This window comes from Microcaecilia unicolor, chromosome 2 (assembly GCF_901765095.1).
Source record: "Microcaecilia unicolor chromosome 2, aMicUni1.1, whole genome shotgun sequence".
Taxonomy (NCBI): Eukaryota; Metazoa; Chordata; class Amphibia; order Gymnophiona; family Siphonopidae; genus Microcaecilia; species Microcaecilia unicolor.
In genome coordinates this window covers 51393755-51416035 of record NC_044032.1, presented here as the reverse complement: position 1 = coordinate 51416035, position 22281 = coordinate 51393755, and the positions used below count along the sequence as shown (strand labels likewise).

At 42.1% G+C, this 22281-nt stretch overlaps 1 protein-coding gene across 1 annotated transcript in view; it reads left to right on the top strand.

The window, feature by feature from the left end:
* Positions 1 to 22281, top strand: part of MYO5B (myosin VB) — a 696980-nt gene that overhangs the window by 258968 nt on the left and 415731 nt on the right. Inside the window, exons 6-7 of the mRNA XM_030192939.1 lie at positions 9094 to 9237; positions 17206 to 17287. Of these exons, the coding sequence (XP_030048799.1) occupies positions 9094 to 9237; positions 17206 to 17287 (226 nt within the window). The remainder of the gene's footprint in view (positions 1 to 9093; positions 9238 to 17205; positions 17288 to 22281) is intronic.

Genomic DNA, 22281 nt, shown 5'->3' with positions numbered 1-22281 from the left:
ATAAGATTAGTCTGGGTCATTAGGATAGGCTTGCTTAAATAGGTACACTAGATATTTTCTGTTCCCAGCAGGCATACAGTCTAAATTTGTACCTGAGGGGTAAATCTCTTGCCCAAGATCATTTGTTCATGTGAACAGAATTTAATATGATGAATTTAGTGTGACAACCTCTTGTGGTGTTTGCAGCTTGTAGGGCAGCCAGATTTACAGTCTCTACATTATGACTGAGTTTTATTCTAGAAGACCCACGAGCAGGCTTTCTTTCCAGAAGGAAGGTCATGTTAGTTCAACAGCTATCACACAGAAGTAGTTTACCAATCACCAGATTGACTTGTAGGAAGCATTTACATAATTAATTTGTATTGGAACTTGGCACTGCTTTGGAATTGGAATGCAATGATGCAACAGTCAGTGTAAACCATAAAATAGAGTCAGCTACTTTCACACTGTCCTGTGACTTCACAATGAAAGGTGGGTGTATTGAGCTAGTTGAACATCTCTTTAAGAAAAAAAATTGGTTATTCACTTGCTCTAGAATTTGGTATGCGTCTGTTTACAAAAACCCTTTTCACTCTTTGCTTATACTCTACGCTGTCTATTAAAATGGTTTATTACGTATTGTGTTGACATTGTAAGTAGTATAGTATTTTAATTCTTATTGTATTTACCATGTGGTATTCAACCTGTCTTGCTCCTTGCATGTGAATCCAATTAATTACACACTCTATATTGCTTTTATTACATGGACTTCAGAGCTCCCCGGCCTGGCGGTTCTATTCAGAACACACTTTGCACTCTATTTTCATAAGTGCACACAAGCTGTTTTGTGGAGGTAGTCTTTATCAGTGGTTCAGTTTTTACTATCTCAATTTATTCAGGCTCAATAATTCTAGAGTCTAGAGAGAGACCATGGCAAGTACCTACAGATTTTTTTATGCCAACTAACACAACTGGCACTTTCTGTTTGATGAGAAACTATTTTTGCAAACATCTGGAATAGCTATGGGGGCGACGTTTGCCCCTTCAGTAGCCAATCTGTTTATGTCTGGCTTTGAGAAAAAATTCATATATACGGTAGTTCCCAGAAGTTCAGTAAAGTGAAATACTGGGGCCGTTACATCGACAATATTTTTGTACTATGGGAAGTCACAATATCCGAATTTGAACTATTTGTGGAGGAGCTTAATCAATATCGTACCTCAATTAAATTTGAATATAAGCTATATAAAACAGAAATGATTTTTTTTAGATATCTGGATACAGAAGCAGGGAAAGATAATTCATACAAACATATATACTAAACCCACAGATAGGAATTCTTTTCTGGCATTCAACAGCATGCATGCAAAAGATTTAGTGACAAGTCCACCATTCTCACAATTTCTCAGGTACAGGCGTATTTGTGATTCCACACAAATATATAACGAACAATCGGAGAAATTAAAGGACAGATTGGTGGAAAGAGGATATCCATCTAAAATAGTTCAGAGAGCTCGGATGAGAGCAAGATATAATGACAGGGAATGGCTCTTAACACCAAAACAAAGAAATCAAGAAAGTAGCCTGAACTGCATTCTTAAGTATAATAGTCAATCTGATAAGGTAGCATCCATCATTAAAAAGCATTGGACGATGTTACAGACAAATGAGCACTTTAAAGACCAGCGATTGATGATATCATACAGCAGAAATACAAATCTCCAGGATACATTGTGTAATTCAGATGTATGGTCCAGGTATGAACGAAAACGAGGAGTCCACAGAAAATGTGGGATGTGCAGTATATGTCCGAATGATTGAGGGGTCCCAATTGATTTGGCAAAATGGAGGTCAAACTGTGACAGCCAGAGGAGACACAGATTGTGAGTCCATAAATGTCATCTATGCAGGTATATGTCCATGCAGCAGAATATACATAGGTCATACCTCGCGCAAATTAAAAACGAGGGTGATAGAACACAAGCATGGTATAACACATAGGAAACCTGAAGCACCTATGTCTCAGCATTGTATTAAACAAGGACATACATTTGACCAAATGAAATTTATGGGGATAGAACAGATACAACAGGGAAAGAGAGAGGGGGACATTAAAAAAATAATTGTGGCAAAAAGAACAAAAACTGATTTACTATTATAATACCATAGAGCCACATGGTATGAACAAAAATGTGGAGTGGAAGGCATTTTTTAAAGAAAAAGTAGAAAACAAAAACCAAAAAAGAAGAAAGACTAGCCCTTTAAAGATTTTGGAAAGTTTTGATTGGATGTTCATGGAAGTGGGCGTTTTGCATAAAAGCCCTGGCCATTTTGAAAGATTGATTATATGCAAGGAGGATGTCAAAAAAATTAGTTTCCTTCCTGAAGCAGCTGAATGAACAGCGAAACGAGACGTTCTTGTTGAAGGAAGAAGAACAGAGCATACAAGTTGCAGTTCAGGACCATCTTTTCAACTTTACTTCTTCCCTTGGTGCTCTGATCTCATTCTCATGGTTGTAGCCACAACAGTGATTAGAAGGGAGCAGGACAGCAGCAAATTTAAAGCCTGTTGAAAGCCCCCAGAAAACAGCAGGGGACTGTTTCACTCACTGTGAAGTTAAGTACAGGGCATTTCTTTTCATGAAAGGATTTCAAAAGAATTGTGTTTTGGCAATGTGGATGCATGGAATTGGGCAATAGAAGATGTAACAGCAGTGAAGTTTAGGACAGGCTGGCTAGAGAGAGAGCAGAGACAGACCCAGAAGTGAGATTCTAAATGCGTGGGCTAGTAATGTCAGGATTAAGGTCTGCAACAGGCCTGAATAAGTGAAAGACAGAATCGATTGCAAAAACTATCTTGCTCTGTGACGTGAAATATTAACCTTCAGGGGTGAGACGTCTTTGGTTTTTCTCCTAAGGGAGTTTTTTTTCCAATAGACTCTAGAATTATTGAGCCTGAATAAATTGAGATAGTAAAAACTGGGCCAGTGATAAGACTACCTCCACAAAACAGCTTGTGCGCACTTATGAAAATAGAGTGCAAAGTGTGTTCTGAATAGAACAGCCAGGCTGGGGAGCTCTGAGGTCCATGTAATAAAAACAACAATATAGAGTGTGTAATTAATTGGATTCACATGCAAGGAGCAAGACAGTTTGAATACCACATGGTAAATACGATAAGAATTAAAATAAGAAACCAGTGGCCCATAATTTAAATACATACTTTGGTTAAAAACAAAGTAGTATATAGTATGCCATACTTTGTATTGTTGTTTGAATGTTTTTATTGCTGTAATTATCTGTTGCTAATGTTTGATTTATTCTTACTGTACACCATGGAAGCCAACTTTTCAAAATTATTGGGGGTTCTAAGCCCAGTGGAAATAACCCCTCCCTGGACATATACAAGGAATTTTCTAAATATTGGGGGTGCTCAAGCACCCACGGAGCCGGCTCCTGTGCTGTACACCACCTTGAGTGAATTCCTTCAAAAAAGCGGTAAATAAATCCTAATTAATAAATGATCAGTAAGAATAAAAACATTTACATAATGGGCGTTCATTATGTATTGTCTATATAATTTGCTCCTGTTTCTCCCACTACTTTTGCCAGGCAGTTCTAGGGCTCTAGCAGGCCAAGGGCTGAATGAGACAACTTCTCTGAGCAGGAATCCTTTAAGAAGAAGGGGAGGGTACTGATTCTGTGCTCCTGTCAACAGGCACTTAGGGGCCCTTTAACTAAGCTGCATAGGCACCTATGCGCGCCCAACGAGCGTCAATTTTGAGTTACTGCCCGGCTACCGCGTGGCCCTTGCGGTAATTTCATTTTTGATGCGCGTCTGCTAGGTGCACCAGAAAATATTTTTATTTTCTGTCGCACGGGCAGTAATTGTCATTCTACACATGTAGACCATTACAGCCCGGTTACCGTGTGAGACCTTACCGCTAGGTCAATGGCTGGCAGTAAGGTCTCAGACCCAAAATGGACGCGCGGCAATTTTCATTTTGCCGCACGTCCATTTTCGGCAAAAATTTTTTAAAAAAGGCATTTTCTACAGGTGGGCTGAAAAATGGATCTGCACACGCCCAAAACATGCATCTACACTACCGCAGGCCATTTTTCAGCTCGCCTTTGGAAAAGGGCCCCTTAAAATAGTGGACAATCATTCCTCCTCCTTATTCCTAAATGTATCAAGTCTAAAACATTGCAATTTACCTTCCCTCAGGGGAGACAGGTCATTTATTGACCTAACACTGACAAATAGCATAAGTGAACTTCCTGCCATGTTGACCCAGACATCTTTCACTTTCTGCCAGGCTGCTCATACAGCAGAGAAACAGAATCTCCAGAATGTCCCTTGACTTTTCAGCTTTTCTGTAGTGTGAGAAAGTCAATTATTTTCCTTCTGATGTCTGCAGTATTCCCACTGCTATTGTTATGCCCATGGGTCAGTAATCTGTACTGGGTCACTGTAGTCACACTGCCATGAGCAATTACAGGTAGGGTTGCAGCCAGAAAAGTGTTTTTTTAATGTAATTTTTGTGGTGTTTCCAGGAATGTACATTTTGTTAGGTTTTTTTTTCCCCTTTATGGATCAATGTCGTTAGTGTTCACTTTTGGAAAGACTGTATACCCTTACAAAAGAACGCACACTCTTTCAGAAATGCACACATTTTTTCTCTTGTGGTACACACACATGCAGTAATTTGCCTGCTCTTTCCAAATAGTGCTCATTATTGATAGCATGTGAAAAAACATGATTTTTTTGAGGGGGAGGTGGGGGGTTCTGCTTGTTTTTATTTGCCAGTGACATGAAATTACATAGGATATGTCATTATCATTTCCAATCTCGTATCAAGTGCATATCCCTGTTTGTTTATTAAAACTTGGTATACCATCCAGCCTCGACAAGTCTTAGGAAGGCGAAAAAAGTCGTTTAGGATAAGAAGAAATTTATAGGTGGTCACACTCTGTTAGTAGCTGGAAGGTATTCTTATCATTGTGAAGAGAATAACTGGAGACTAGAGGGGCTGGATGATGGACTTATGTGGTCATTTGCTGTTGGATTCTGTATAAGTCTAAAGTTAGGTGTCCGAATTTGGGTATGCAGGGCAGATAATGTGCGCAAATTAATGAGTTAACGAGGTGTTGATCAATTGTTGATGTTGGCACTAATTTGGATTTGCATGTGCATCTATCTGCCTGTGTGTTATTCTGTATAACAGCTGCCAGGCTAATTTATGGTACAATGAGATTCGAAAGTTCAAGACCACTGCGTGAGAAACTGCACTGGCTTCCTGTCAAGGACCGAATCACTTTTAAAATTTGCACTCTGGTGCATAAAATCATCTACGGTGAAGCCCCAGCATATATGGACACCCTACTCAACTTGCCACCTAGGAACTCTCACAGCTCAGCTCGTTCATACCTAAATCTCCATTACCCAGTGTATAGTGGCCTCAAGTACAAGACCACCTACACATCCACCTTCTCCTATATTAGCGCTCATTTGTGGAATGGTCTAACTAAATTGGTGAAACTTACTACTGATCACCCGACCTTCAAACAAACGCCTCAAGACCTTTTTATTTGGCAAAGCTTACGCTGAAATCCCGCCTAGCATCTCTTACTTCTGACCTGTCTCTGTCACGGCGTCATATTGCTCACCACAACTCTTTCTCTTTTTCCCTTCTTTGCTTTTCCCTTTCTCTCTTACACTTCTAAGAAATTGATTGTATGTTTGCTGACTTGGGGCTAGATGCATCAACCAAACGTTAAAAAATCTAAATCGTAAAAGCGCTTAACGAATTTGAAACAACGAAGAATGCACAAAAAAAACAGCTCAGAAATGTTCGGTGCGGTATTGAAAAGTACAATGTATCAAGCGTACGTTATCCCCGTCCTTAATTTGCTCCTTAAGCATGTGCAGAGCAGCCACAAACGTATTAAACCTACGTAGGTTGCTTACGTCAGACTGCGGCGTGCGAGGGGGGGATCCCGACCTGCAAGCCTTTTAGCTGTCTGATCTAGCAGAAGAGTGCAGTTGAAGATAACTCTAAAAAGAACAACCGACCCTCGTAAATCCCCTTTTGAAACAAAAGACCTCTTTGCAGTTTGTTTACAGTACTGGGAAAATTGGCTTTAGGGTGTTAATTTTCAAAGCTGTTGGAGCTGTAGAAATGCTAAGTAGAAGTAGTAGTAGTAGTAGAAGGGCAGAGACAGGATTTTTAAGCTGCAGGGAGAGGCAGTATATTTTGTTTTGTAATGATGCAGGGGAAAGCGGAGAGCCACGTGTTTGTATCTCACTTTTCTTTTTAAACATGCTGGCTTGGATTTTTATGGTGCAGGGGGCCTTAATGACAGGTCTGAGCACACGTAAAATTTCTGACGGTAAATGATTCGTTGCAATCATCGGTATGGTTAGTGCATTCCGAATTGTCCACATTTCAATGGTAGTTTCTCTTTTGCATTCCGTTTTCGTTAGCTGCTTGCTTCGTAGGAAAAAGGCCTTTAATGCATGCAACGGTTAGGAATTTCCTTCCTTAAAGGGTTGTTAGAGGGTCGTTAAGGTTTAGTGCATCTAGCCCTCGATGTATGATTTTACAGACTGTTGTAAGCCACATTGAGCCTGCCCATGGGTGGGAAATTGTGGGATATAAATGCTATAAATAAATAAACCTAAACCCTCCTCCCCACTTCTTTCATTTGTTTGATTTCAAATCAAATTTTTGCAAAGTAAATCATAAAGCATTGTGATTAGCACCAACATAGACGTGTCGTCCATAGACTACATAAGCAAAAAAAAAAGAAAATGTACCGATCCAACCAGGAGCCAATTAGGTTTGTCACACAAGGCGGGGGGGGGGGGGGGGCAGATAAGTAATTGTAGCACCCCTCCCCCCACCTTCATATAAAGAATATTTGCCACCAAGGAAGTGGAGTGGTTGGCAGAAGAAATACTGTATTCACACCTCTCCCCGGCTTATTGGTGGAGACACTGTAGGGTTCTTTTCTGTAAGAGGGTTGGACAATGTCTAAAATTTCCCATGCTCGGGCCCAAGGTTTTCTTCCGGATTCTTTATGTAAGGTGTAGTTTGGATCCCAAATATATACTGGCAACATATATAACTATAAATAAGAAAACAGTTTAAACTTTACTGGTTAAATCTACTCAGATATAAGGTACCTGTGGTTACTGTGGGTGTTAACTTGTGCAGAAGCCCTGTTTTCATACCACATTAAAATGAATGTTAATGCAATGATTACCCATTCTATGACCTTTGCAGAAAAAAAAAAGTTTTGACTGTGTGGCTAATGCAGGAAAATTTTGCCAGGTCCAGAGCAACATAGAAGGCTTGATTGAGGGGAGTTGGGTATCTAGTGTCTCTCGCTCTCCCTCCCTCCCTCCCTCCACCCACCCTGCCTTGGATACCTTTTTGCATTGGCTCCCTCTTCCTCCCCCCCCCCCCCCAAAAAAAAAAAAAATTCAAAAGCCTTTCCTTGGTAGTCTAGTGGCCCCCATGCCTCCTTCCCCATCTCCCTGTTCCATGATAAAAAATAAATCCCCGATGTCTACGAGCACCCTCCCCCAGGCCCACTCCAGCCCACTTGCAGTACTTTTAAGTGGGAGTAAGGGGGGATGCCCAATCGCTCCTGCCTCTGGTGCCGCCATCTTCAAAAATGGCAGCGCCCTGTCCTGATTGGGGCATCCTGAGGAGGCATCAGGTAGGGTCAGTCTGCCATACAAGGGAACGCTTTTCTGTTTTATTTCTATTTATCACCCTACTGAAGCAGTAACTGGATTCACAAGGCAAAGGAGAACCTCAGAGAGAGGGAATAAAACTCTCATATCCCTGGTCATGTTGCTGTTTTGCCACTCTACCTCTTGTTGATGTAAACCATGTTTACTATAATAAAGTTCCTAAAACCTCATATGCCTTCTCTGTGTGCCTTGATTAGATTTTAGGATCTATGGTGAAGGGACTCTCTGCTGTGTATAGTTAGAGTATTACGTAGAACTATGGAAATTAACAGTAGTAGCCACTAAGGAATCCATTCCAGATTAAAGTAGTTTTAGGGCTAAGATATTTCAGAAAGATGTTTTTCTTGAACCCTGTCAGTATTGTGGAACATTATCTGATTTGTCTTCCACTTCATCTGGTTTTTTAGTGGATATGCTATATTGCGGTTTCCACAGAAACTTGAAGACATCAGCAGTGTAGAAAAGAATTCAAAATAATTTCCTGAAAACTCAGAAGAAAGTATAGGAGAAAAAGATAAATGTATTTATTGGGATGTATTAACCGCCTTTATGAAGAGATTCACTCAAGGTGGTGTATAGCAGGTACAGTTTAACGTAAAGCTCACAATTTTAATAGCATAACAATAGTAAAAAGACCAACTATAAACATAAATAGAATAAATGAGGTAAACTTGGGAACAGCAAATTGAAAACTAATAATAGGACTACCATGAAACAGGATCAAAAATATACACATTTAATAGTATTGTAGAACAGCCATATAAAAGAAATACGATAAATGGCAGTGCAATACAAATAATACCATACTAGCAAGGAAAAACATTCAAATAACATAGATATAATACGATGCCAGCATAATACTAATGAAACACCTAATAAGCATGCATTAAACATTCAAATGACATAGATATACTAGTGCTTTTCTACAATACAGCTTACCATGTTGCCGAGGGGGTCAAGTACAGTTGTATATATAGTTGGGGACAAGATGGGTAGTAAAGGGTCAGTTGGGATAAATAGATGGGTGACTAAACTCAAGGCAAATTCTTTGTAAATTAAAAAAAACAATTCCTTGGAAAGATCCTGGAGGGTGCGATAAAGAGTTTGAGCTTTGAAAAAAAATTGGTTGTAGGAACTACATAACTGATAATTCAAAGCTTGGTCCATTTACTTTGACTGAATGACAGCTTTTCAGTATACTTTTCTATTGCCTGGGAAATTTAAACGACCATTCCTTTTCTGATGAATGATCATATTGTTTCAGGCTGAATAAATTCAAAATGTCCTTTCGTAAATGCATAACGGCCCTTCAATAATGAGGTTGTTTGTTTGTTTGTTTCTTCTCATTATAGGCGATTGGCAACGCAAAAACCACCAGAAATGATAATAGCAGTCGCTTTGGGAAATATATCCAGATTGGCTTTGATAGAAGATATCATATCATTGGTGCCAACATGAGAACGTATCTGTTGGAAAAATCCCGAGTTGTATTTCAGGTGAGTAGTAACATACTAAATGATGGCAGATAGACCTGCACAGTCCATCCAGTCTGCCCCAACAAGGTGGCCAGAGCTGAAACCCGCCACTTTGTTCGGGTTATAGTCATTCATGCTTAGCACTGGTTAACAATTTGCCATCATGCCAACTACATGTGGAAGGGCATTTTTGATATGATGTTTTAAGTCTGATTTTGGATGTTTTGCACAAAACATCCAAAATCCGAATAGGAAAGGAGGTCATTTTTGTAAAAGAAAAAAGTTTGTCTTTTTTTTTTTTTTTTTTTTAATACTGTTTCGAACAAGGTTTTGTGCTTTGGATATTTTGTTTAGGTCCATTTTCGAAACAACCCCCCCCCTCTAAAAAACAAATAAGTGCAAAACATAGAGATTCATGCCATTGGGATGTAGGAGGAGCCAGCATTTATAGTAGATTGGTCCCCCAGACATCCCAGGAGAGTAATGGGGCACCCTAGAGGTCACTTCTGTTCATTTCATAAAAATGCTCTGAGGTACACATCTTATCTTATCCCCTGATCTCTCCAAAACCCACTACCCCCCACTGCCCACCACTACAATATCCCTTATTGGTGAAGGGGCGCCTATTTGTGGGTACAGTAGGGTTTTGGTGACTTTGGGAGGGGTCACAATTCCCACCACAAGTGTGAAAGAGGGAGATAGGGATCTGAGTCCCCTACTCCAAATTTCACTGCACTGACCACTACTCCAGGGACCTGCATGCTGCTCTAATAGACCTAACTTTAACATCTGAGGCTGTCATAAAGGCTGGTAAGTTATATTTTTATTCACATTTTGGGAGATGGGAGGGGCCTGTGACCACTGGGGGCGTATTAGGGGGGGTCACCCCTGATTCCCTCCAGTAGTCATCTGGTCATTTAGGGCACCTTTTTGTGCCTTATTTGTTCTGAAAACCGGTCTAGACCAAAACTTCTTAATTTTAGTCCTGGGTGGTTTTTGTTTTGTTCCATTATGGCAGTAAAATGTCCAAGTGTTAGGCACGCCCTAATCCCACCTTGGAAACATACCGCCGTATAATTTGGACGCACTGCAGACTAATTGCATGGATAAATGTATGCAAAATAGGTTTCAAAAATATCAATTTGGACGTTTTCAGAAGAAAAATGTCCAAATGGTGCTTTATGACACTTTTTAGATGTTTTTCTCTTTTCAAAAATGAGCCCCAAAGGCAGTTAAATATGATGGAGTCTTCGGACAATATATGTTATAACCAATGTTAACCATATCTAACTTGCTGGTTTCAACATTAAGAAGTCTTCCCCTCGCCCTTAAATTTCACAGCATTCTCACCTCGTATGATAGAGTGATATACGATATGTAGAAATAGAGTGATGTATGATATGTAGAATTGATCTTCTTCTGTCTTAGAAGTCTGTCTGGCGTTGGCCTTAGTTCCCTAATACTGGAGCTGGTCGTTGATTGGCAAGTTGGTTTGAATTTTGTTAACAGGCCTTGATGGGGGGTAAATATAGTAAAATAATAAGGTCTTGCATCCAGCAAGATAGTTGTATATTCTTGTAGGTGAGAGACCACCTTGCTTTTCATTGAAAGCATCAGATATATTTATCACAGTAGTACGCCTTTCTTAGAGCATCCATTGTGTCATGCATAATGAAGCTAGATCGTTCAGCTTCCTTATTTAGTCCCAGTCCACTAGGAATGTGTAGTACGGCAGTGTTTATAAGAAATTTCCAAACCTGGATCTGCCCAGTTTGATTTTTTTGATATCTACAAAGAAAATGAGTTCAATAGGTTTGTATGCGTTGCATCCATCATATACAAATTTATCTTGTGCATTTTTATGAAAACCTGACTGACAAGAGGTCCTCCAGGACAAGTTTGAGAACCATTGCTCTATAATTCTTTCAGTAATGATGCTCGCACCAAGTAATCTTGTATCTTGTGTTTGAGACCCTTTTGTCAGTATCCTTACCTATCGGGCTTAAGGGAAGGGATCTAAGGCAACGAGGAGGCAGCTTCTTTGGATCTGTCCCCACAAGATGTCTGGGCTAGTCTCAAGAAATGACACCCGAGAAAGAGAGGAACATCATCTTCTAGTCATGCGTCAATGTTTGATATGCTAGAGAAGGGTCAGATATTCAGGTTAGCACTCCAAGATACACTGGGAGTAAAGGTGGGTAGAGGTTGACTTAACTATACCTTGTGCCAAAGAGATGAACAACAAAAGGAGGAACAACATGTCCACTTTTATTTTTAATATCTCATTTTCTTCTGAAGTCTTGTGTACTGCAGTCTTGTTCTTTCTTGTGCTATCTGATGATGTAGTGCAAAAATAAAAACTTTGTGTAATTTCCTGGCTAGGCTCTGAGGAATAGTAAACAGACTTATACAATGGAAAATAATTCTATTTAGACATTTTCATTTTCTTAACTTGTTCGTTTTTGCAGTAACCTACTTCCCTTCTGCATTTCTCTGTCCATTCTGATTTGTAGTTATTCTCACTAAAGACTAGTGCAGGCATGATAAAGCTGTGAAATTGAGAGCATTTTTGTTTTATTTTCACGTTTGTCATCTGTTGGAAAGTATTTTGATTACTAATGAGGCAAGCAGCAGACACTAATGCAATTAATGTGTGGTGTTTGCTGCAGGGTTCATGTTAAGCAAAATGTACATTGGTGGCATTAGCATGAGTTGTTAGCAGATGGAAACCCCCTCTGTAGATGGGGTTTGATGAGAGTAAGAGGAGAGAGAGAGGATCTGTTTGAAGTGCATTTAAAAACACAAAACAGGTTTATTCTCTGTGAAATCACAACTGTCAGTTTGCTTGCCTTAGTAGAGCTACACAAGGAAGGTAGCTGATTGAATTTTGGCACAGTTTACTGGAGGAGGATGGGCCCTTCAGCTTCCTATATACAAGTGGGGGCAAGCAGACAGGTTGATAGAAGCATTTCCACACACTTGAGCCAGTTAATTTGCTGAAATAAATAAAGCTTGTGTTGCAGACTGTGCATACACACTGTATGGAAAGAGCTGAATCCGAATAAGGGAAATAAAAACCTGCTCCCCGTGAGCTTACGGGAGAGGCAAATTGGTGGCAATATGGGAATTCACTAGTGGAGGGAAACTTTAGTAAGGGCTTGAATCATGCTGCATCATCTGTTATGGTTCTGGCTGGGAATGGAGATTGCCTTCTAGTGGGGAAACCCTGGACCTGGTGATTGCAGAGCTTTGATAAAGGCTGGTAAATCTGAATCCCAGCAGGGGAAAGTACCTTCAAAGGCTTCTTTGAAGGCATGGAAAGCAGAAACCCTTGAAATCCAGGTTCAAGGTTAGGAAGCCTTTTGGAGCGTCTGTGTGGGCTAAGGAACAGCAACCCTTGGATAGGGTTACCATATTTGGCCTAAGAAAAAAAAAAAGACATGCCCCGCCCCCTCTTGTACCCTACCCCACCCTGCTCCCTGTCACTTTGACCCCCCAAAAGAAAGCCAGATTCCCTCTCCCTCCTCCCCCCCCATGTAGATCCCATCCCCAATTTTCCAGCCTCCCTCCACCCATATGACTCTATTCACTACCTTCCCCTCCTTTACGTTAGTATGGTGTCCTAGTAGACTAGTCACCTGTTCGGGGCAGGAAAGAGCCCCCTCTTTCCTGCCGGGCGCGTCTGCAGACTGTCTTTCTCCCGGCGCCGAGAGTTCAAGCAGAGACTTTGCAAGACTTCTGCGGAAGTCTTGTGAGGCCGCTGCTTGAATTCTAGACCACCAGGGGCACCACACTAAGGTAAAGAAGGAGAGGGGAGGACACCGAGTCCTGCCTGCCTGTTCTTCTGCAAATTGGGACAAATAGGCAGTTTGGCAAAACTTGCCCGGTTGCTCGGCCGTGTCCTCAAAAGAGGACATGTCCGAGTAAAGCCGGACATATGGTAACCCTACCCTTGGGAGTAGCCACAGCTCAGGGAAGAAGAAAAGGACCTGTGGGTGCACTATTAGTGCCTAGGACCCTGATGGCGAACCTATGACACGCGTAGCCATTTTCGATGACACGCGGCCGCATACAGAGAAGCAGCGGCGTTCCTTGCTGACACCTGGGCGGATCGCCGATGCACCCCCCCCCCCCCAAGGTGCAGCGCGACCTCCCCCGGCGAAATCACCCCCCCCCCCCCCCGGTGCATGTTTACCCGTGTGCGCTCCTATTGGCTCCCTCCGAGTCCTCCGCTCGTTCCCTCCCTGCTGCTCCCTCTGCCCCGGCTCCTGCACGGCCGTTTGACCTCACTTCCGGCCGGCGGAGCAGAGAGCAGCGGAAATGCCGTGGGGGACACATCTCTGAGGGCCCTGTGATCGCCATTACCAGCAACCACATAACCACAGCAACCATCATCCAATCTACTGTTCTGGGGTGTCGTGGATTTCTAATTGACCATCATTACTGAGATAGGTGAGGGGGAGGCTGGGAGAGGCGAGGGCATGTGCTATGGGTGCCGTTTCCCGCCATTAGAAATAGCGGCAGCCATCTTAATTTACATAAGGTGGTCAGTTAGGCTAGTTAACCCCTAATTGCCTGCAGGGCTAACAGGCTATCTATAATTCTATCTTCTGTCACTGCCCCCTGATGGAGAACCCAAAAAATAAAAAACCAAGGTTAAGTAAAGGAAGTGGTAGTAGCAGTAGCCGACCCTTTCAAGAGACATGGACCGAGATGTATGGCATTATAGAAAAAAATGGCAGATCATTTTGCGTTCTATGTACTGAAACGGTAGTAAGCAGAACGTGGAATATAAATAGACATTTTGAAACTAATCATTCCCAGCTCTTGAAAAAAAGTGAGGATGAAAGGAAGGAATACATTTCCAGGCAGCTACACTTTTATAAGAGCCAATCTAATTCCATCCTTACATTTGTAAAAGGTTTTACAAATTTAACATCTGCAAGTTTGAGCATTGCTCACTCCATAGCTCAGCATGGAAAAGCACTCAGTGAGGGAGGATTTATTAAAGAAACTCTCCTAAGATGTGCACCAGTTCTATTTCACGATATGCAGAATAAAGATGCAATTATTAAGAGAATATCTGAGTTACCAGGAAATTTGGAGTGCCTGGATCCGATTACCAGACACTTTTAGCACCCTGAAAAATATAGCAATGGCTTTACTCACAATTTTTCCCTCTACGTACTTTTGTGAAACCTTATTCTCAGCGTTAAATAATATCAAAACCAACAAAAGAAACAGATTGAAAGATGAAGTTAGTAGCGCTTGCTTGGGCTTGAAGTGTACAAAATACCAACCTTCAATTGAAGTAAATATTTAGCCAATGAAATTCAGCAACAAAAAAGTCACTAATAGGCAGATTAGTTAAAGAATTCCCCCTCCCCCTCACTTATCTTAGTTCACGGCACCCCACACAAGTTAAATAATATCAAGGCCAACAAAAGAAACCGACTGACAGATGAACAAAGAAGTCACTAAGCAGGTAAGTTAAATAATTAGGTTTTGGTTTATTAAATACAGTTATATATTACAATTATACATTTTTGTTATTTAAACTATAAATATCGCGAAATTATGGGTTTTTTTCTCGAAGTGACACACCACCCGAGTTATGCTCGGTTTTTTGGCGAATTTTGACACACCAAGCTCAAAAGGTTGCCCATCACTGGCCTAGGATCAGGAAGAGGAGAGGTAGCCCTCTAGTGGGGATTCCTGGGACAGCTGAGGAGAGATGATTGAGGTCTACAGAATCTTAAGTGTGTAGAACAAGTAGAAGTGAATCGATTTTTTTAGTTTTTCAAAAAGTACAAAGACCAGGAGACACTCAATGAAATTGCATGGAAATGCTTAAAAAATTAGGAGGAAATATTTTTTTCACTCAACGAATAGTTAAGCTCTGGAACTCTTTGCTGGAGGGTGTAGTAACAATGGTTAGCGTATCTGGGTTTAAAAAAGGTTTGGACAAGTTCCTGGAGGAAAAGTCCATAGTCTATTATTGAGACAGACATGGGGAAGCCATGGCTTGCCCCGGGAATGGTAGCATGCAATATTAATACTATTTGGGTTTCTGCCAGGTACATGTGACCTGTATTGACCACTATTGGAAACAGGATACTGGGCTAGATAGACCAGTATGGCTATTCTTATATTCTTATAGCTTCAGTGATTAGACATACAGCATAGTTGTCATGACTTTGAGTATGGTAGGAATTGCACTTTGTAAGCCTAAGGCTAATTCTGAAAATGATGCATAGTTTTTTGCACTGTTTGGTAAACACAATGAGCCCAATATTCAGACTCTGGTAGTTAGCCTGGCCTACTTCTGCAGTTGGCCCTGAGCTCGGATATTCAATGCTGGGCCGTTTCCAGTGACCGGCATTGAATATTCGTTTTATTTTTGATTGGTTCAAACTTACCTGGCCAAGCCAATATTCAGTGCTGGACGGTTAAGTTTGAACTGACCAAAGATGGGTCTGGTATTCAAATGGCCAAATATGGCTGCCAAGCTTAGCTGGCGATGCACTGAAAGTTGGTGGTGGTTATATTGCACAATATAACCAGCTGGCCGCTAGCCACAAATTTTCAGAGGATCACGTCTCACTGAAAATTCGTGGAGAGCCATTTATGGGGCATTTAACCGGCCAGTTGTCAATCCTGGATGGTTAAATGCTTTTGAATATTGGGGAGAAATAAATTTAGCCTTCACAAACGGCATTAAGAATCCTTCATTTAACCACAGAATGAATACAGGACGGGCAGTGGCAGTATACTTATCTCCATTCTGTCCTGTCTGTGGTCCTTAGCAATAGGAAAATCACAAGCAAAAGGAAATTGGAAAATCTACAGAACACAACCATTCGGCTTCCTTGCTTTGCATGTAGGTCAGGTCATACTACGCCACTTCTCAAAAGCCACCATTGGCTTTAATTTTAGCTTTTATGGCTTTCTGGTTTGTCTGCCCTTGCCATTCCTTATTTTCCATCTTGACGTTTTGTGATCTCTAAAAGATCACAGTGTGGTCTTTTCTGGACCCCAAATGCCTCAACTGGATTTAACTAGGCATTCTGCTTTTATTTATTTATTTATGGGTTTCTTATACCCCACATTTTCCCACTCATGCAGGTGCATTTTATATCCCTCGCTTTATGGAACTCTTTGCCTCTAGTGGTTTTGTAGTGAGATGTCTCTTAAAGGTTTTAAATCAGCATTAAAAACATGTTGGACAGACTGGATGGACGCTACAGGTCTTTATCTGCCGTCATCTACTATGTCACTATGTTTTTTTTTTTTTCAGCAGGCCTATGGTATATGACTGGTTGAACTCTACTCATGCATGTCAAAAGGACAAGTGAATCCTGTGAATTAAGTTTTGTTATAATTATTTGTGATGTGTCTTTATCTGGATGCCTTGCCTAACAAAATAGTGTAGTTTTTTTTTCGCTTCATGTATTTTGGTCTGTACGACAGTTAAAAGCAGAATAGTAAATAATTTTTAAAAATATTTTGAAAGGATATCGTCTAAGGTTGAGAGGTCAGTTCAGCTTCTATGCCCACTCACTCAATGGCCTCTCTTGTGCTGCACTGACATGGTAATTATGATGGTATGGTGAGCAGTCTTTTATTCATAGGAAGGTCACAAAACCTCTTTTAAAAAGAGTCGCAAACATGTATAAATTTGTCCTTATTTTAGTTGTAACGTTCAAGGTAGGTCTTACATTGTTTTGCCTTGTAGTGTAATCTCTAAAACTATGCAAATGATTCTCTGCTTTATATATCAATCCAGCAGACAGTGTCCCTGCTCAAACAGTGACTAAATTATTCAGAAAAAGTAGCAGGTTCTGTGTCTTTGTAGCTTTGAATTCTCTTGGAAGATTGCATAGACCAGCCAGCATGTAAGGATACTGAACTCTACTCTGATCTTTTATTAACCACCTGCTGTTAATTATTATACCTAAAACAAGTCAACCTTTGCTTTTTATTTTCTAGGCCGAAGAAGAACGTAACTATCATATTTTCTATCAGCTCTGCGCCTCCTCCAATCTTCCTGAGTTTAAAGAGCTAATGCTAAGTAAGTATTGCTTTACGATTCTGCGTTACTAGAAAATAAATCTACTATATTGATTTACAGACATAAACCAGTAAAAGCTGCCAAAAGAAATGGCTAGGGAAACTAGATGTTCAGTCTTTGGAACCAATGGCTTAATTGTAAAAGTATAAACAGAGGGTGGTGATACTGTGTTAGCAACACCAGCTAATGATCCATCTGGAGAATACTTTTAAAATAAATTTAAAAAGTTGGTGATTATAGTTCCTCCTCTTTGAATCTAGGGATGTCTGCAGAGGTGCACTGGGTTAAACTGTAGCAGAGATGACTTAGAGGGGCATAATCGAAAGGGCGGGGAAACCCGTATTATCGAAACAAGATGGGCGGCTATCTTTCATTTCGATAATACGATCGGGACGCCCAAATCTTTTTTTTTTTTTTTTTGAATCATCCTTTTTATTCAGACAATTCAACAAATTCACACAATGTAAAATACAATACAACATAATATTTGGTCTGCCTGAATTTTTTTAACATTTTTGAACACAGCTCTTCCCCCCCCCTCCTCCCCTCCTCCCCTCTATCCCTATCCCCCCCCCCTCCCCAAATCACTTCAAGAGTTCAAGATATTGCTTCTTGCCACTGGAGTGAGTGTGTCCCAAAATGGAGACCAAATGTGACAAAACTGATCACCTCTCTTGGAGGCTAAGTCTCTTATACTTTCTTTTCTATGGCACAAGCTTGAATCATTGCGGACCTCCAGTGTGCTATACTCTTCTGATCTGTTACCAACCATAGTTGCAATATGACACGCTTTGCCATTAATACTGTCCTTTTCAAGAATGCTGTGAATCCTGCCGGCGCAGGCCGCTGTATTTCAAAAAGATCAAACAGTTGTTTAGGAGTTGGTTTCCATGTATGGTTCCAAATTTGGGAGACGTGTTTGCTCAGTTCAGTCCAAAAGGCTTTAACCGGCGCACATGTCCAATAAGGGGACGCCCAAATCTTAACATTTAGGTTGTCCCTAGAGATGATCGTCCTTAGACTTGGTCGTTTCTGATTTTCAGCGATAATGGAAACTAAGGACGCCCGTCTCAGAAATGACCAAATGCAAGCCCTTTGGTCGTGGAAGGAGCCAGCATTCATAGTGCACTGGTCCCCCTCACATGCCAGGACACCAACCGAGTACCCTAGGGGGCACTGCAGTGGACTTCATAAATTGCTCCCAGGTGCATAGCTCCCTTACTTTGGGTGCTGAGCCCCCCAACCCCCCCCCCGACCCACTCCCCACAACTGTTCACCACTACCATGGCCCTTATGGGTGAAGGGGGGCACCTAGACGGTGGGTACAATGGGTTTTGAAGGGCTCACATTTACCACCACAAGTGTAACAGGTATGGGGGGATGGGCCTGGGTCCGCCTGCCTGAAGTGCACTGCACCCACTAAAACTGCTCCAGGGACCCGCATACTGCTGTCATGGAGCTGGGTATGACATTTGAGGCTAGCAACAAATATTTTTAAAAGTTTTTTTTGAGGGTGGGAGGGGATTAGTGACCACTGGGGGGGAGTAAGGGGAGGTCATCCCTGATTCCCTCCGGTGGTCATCTGGTCAGTTTGGGCACCTTTTCACGGCTTGGTCGTAACAAAAAAAAGGACCAAGTAAAGTCGCCCAAGTGCTCGTCAGGGACGTCCTTTTTTTTTTTCCATTATGGGTCGAGGACCCCCATGTGTTAGGCACGCCCAAGTCCTGCCTTTGCTACACCTCCGACACGCCTCCAGGAACTGTGGTCATCCCCGCGACAGAAAGCAGTTGGGGATGCCCAAAATTAGCTTTCGATTATGCCGATTTGGGCGACCCTGGGAGAAAGACGCCCATCTCCCAATTTGTGTCGAAAGATGGGCGTCCTTCTCTTTCAAAAATAAGCCTGTTAAAGTACTTTTTCATCCTGCAGAATGAAACTTCAGACAGTTCATGTCTGCAGTTCTATATATGTATGAGTGAGTTTATAGAACACTGCCCCTCACCCTTAAGAGAAGTCCCTCTGATAGCCTGGGCTACCTTAGGAGCACTGGTCCTGCCACGGGAGGAAGTGAGCCGGGAGGGGCGGAGCAATACCAGGAAGTTAAAAGAAAGGGCCAGGCTGAGGTTAAGGAGGCCCAGGAAAGGAAGAACTGACACTCCAGTCTATGCCCTGACTGAATATGTCTAGATGCTGTGACCTGGCTGAAGTAAATCAACCTTGTGCTTTTGTTAAGACTAGTAAGCTTTGCGGAGATCTGGCTGAAGCCTGACCTGGACCTCTGAGAGAAACCCAAGAACTATAGGCTGTGTTTGGGGCATAGCAACCCCGGCAGTCATAAAATGTGTTAGGCCTGCCGCTAGAGGCCTGCTTAATAACTGTGTTTCCTGAACTGCAGACGTTTACCCACATTATGTCTCTGGCCCTGTGAAGGACCAGGCCCAGAGATTTCTTTAAATAAATACTTATTTGTGTACATTCCTTGCCTGGCTGCATTATTTCACCGGCCCATGCCCAACCCTTGCTTGGGTTCTCACAATATGCAGGACTGTCCATGAAAGTTTAGACACCTTACTCAAGTGCTTAAAGTGGGGCTCACTATTCAGAAAAAGTTAGAACTCCATTGTTTTTATTGGATTTGTTTTGTTATATTAATGTTATATTACCTTCAACACCTTAAAATAGGTTCGGAGTGCATTCAGTGGCGTACAAGGGGGGGCAATCCACCCCGGGTGCATGCCGCTGGGGGGGGGTGGTGCGCCTGTCCGCTACGTTCGTTCTGTGCTCCTCTGCCCCGGAACAGGTTACAGTTATTGTACTGTAATTTTCTTGACAGTGTAAGCTCCCAGTCTGGTTGACTGGTTTTACTTTACATTGTAATGCACTCAGTGGCGTTCCTAGGGGGGCTGACACCCGGGGCGGATAGCCGATGCGCCCTGCCCCCCCGGGTGCAGCACGACCCCCCCCCCCAGGCGAAAGAACCCCCCCGAGTGCACGCCGCTGGGGGGGGGGGGGGCCGCGCTGCACCCGGGGGGGCAGGGCGCATCGGCGATCCGCCCCGGGTGTCAGCCCCCCTAGGAACGCCACTGAGTGCATTACAATGTAAAGTAAAACCAGTCAACCAGACTGGGAGCTTACACTGTCAAGAAAAATTACAGTACAATAACTATGCAATATCTAATTAGGTAATAAATACCTTCTAAATAAATTTGTATTCAACATTATACAAAAAATTAAATCATTTGGTTGGCTTTTCCCTAAAGCAGGTAAGGAGCTCCAAATTTGAAATGGCTGTAAGAGAATAAGGCTGTAAAATATTTCTTAAAACGGAATCCTTTGAAAGAAAGTGCAGATATATCTAATCTATTACGAGTATCATACTTGAAGAACGTGTATTAATCAGGGATAGCATATAACTTGGTGCCATAGCCACAAATATGAACTAAACAGCAATGCTGTTGTACTATAAATGCCAAACGGAGTTTGCAGGAATCCCACAGAGTCCGTGGGAATCACTTCCTTGGCTGCAGGAATGCAGTGGGAATCTCCTTGGGGTTTGCAGGACGCCCGCAAGAATGGAAGCAGTTCCTGCGGGATTCACGTGGAAGGCGGCCAGCCTCGCTCTCATCTTGAGTCAGTCTAGTGCTTACCTCCGCCTCCTTGCCTGAGCGCACTGTGCACGCAGTCAGGAAGTCTCCATATAACCCTCTGCTCCTAGCCCAAACTGAGTCAGTTGACGCAGGGCAGATCCATGCCATGGTCCACGAGGCATGAGCTAGCTCAGCATCAGAGAGGCCTGGCACGTGCATGTAGCGACTTCAGTTAGCAAGAGTGCCAGCGAATCAGTCTGTCAGTCTCTCATTCACTGGCACTGTTGCTAACGGTTGCCACCACATGCACAGACCCAGTGGTGTGCTGGTAATGTACGTAACTGTAAAGATAAAGGGAGACGACGGGAAGGTGTCAGTAAAGGGGTATCCTTTTACAAATCAAGTAGGTGCGAACAAAATTGCCTTGGCATTTATAGTATACACACAAACGTTGGCATTCAGAAAATATGCGAGTCAATATTTAGCAGGAGCAACATATGTCTACATACCTTCCCTATAACCCTCTCAGATAATGAATGGGGAATGGGACTTATATATATATTTATTATTTATTGCATTTGTATCCCACGTTTTCCCACCTCTTTGCAGGCTCAATGTGGCTTACATACATTATGGATACTGGAAATAAGAAGAGAATCTACATTGGTTTTACAGAAGGATTTTGGGTTACATGGTCGTGACATACAAGATAGTGGTATAGCAGAAGACATATTAAGACATTAGACAAGATAGTGGTAGAGGACATTCTAAGACATAGGCGCTATAAGACGTTCTGGGTATATTAGGAGATAGGTTACATGTGTGATCTTTGTGGTATATCGGTCAAAGAGATGAGTCTTCAGTAGTTTACGGAAGTTGATCAGTTCGTAGGTCGCTTTCAGGTTGCGTGGTAACGCATTCCAGAGTTGTGTGCTCATATAGGAGAAGGTAGATGCATGCATTAATTTGTATTTCAGACCTTTGCAGTTGGGAAAATGAAGATTAAGGAATTTACGAGAAGATTTTTTTTGCATTCCTGGGTGGCAGGTCTATTAGGTCTTCAAGAGATCAATCCGAGACAAGGGGGTGAGATGCTCCAGGAAGCTTTCCTGGAGCATCTCACCCCTTGTCTCGGATTGATCTCTTGAAGTTGTGTTTTTCCACTTTTTTCGTTTTTGTGAACTTTTGTGGAAACTTCGAACCCCTTTTGTTTCTGAGGTCTATTAGGTCTGACATGTAGGCTGGAGCATGTCAGACCTTTCTGTGGTTTTTCCAATTACATTCAAAGCGGTTTACATATTATATACAGGTACTTATTTGTACCAGGGCAATGGAGGGTTAAGTGACTTGCCCAGAGTCACAAGGAGCTGCAGTGGAATCGAACCCAGTTCCCCCAGGATCAGAGTC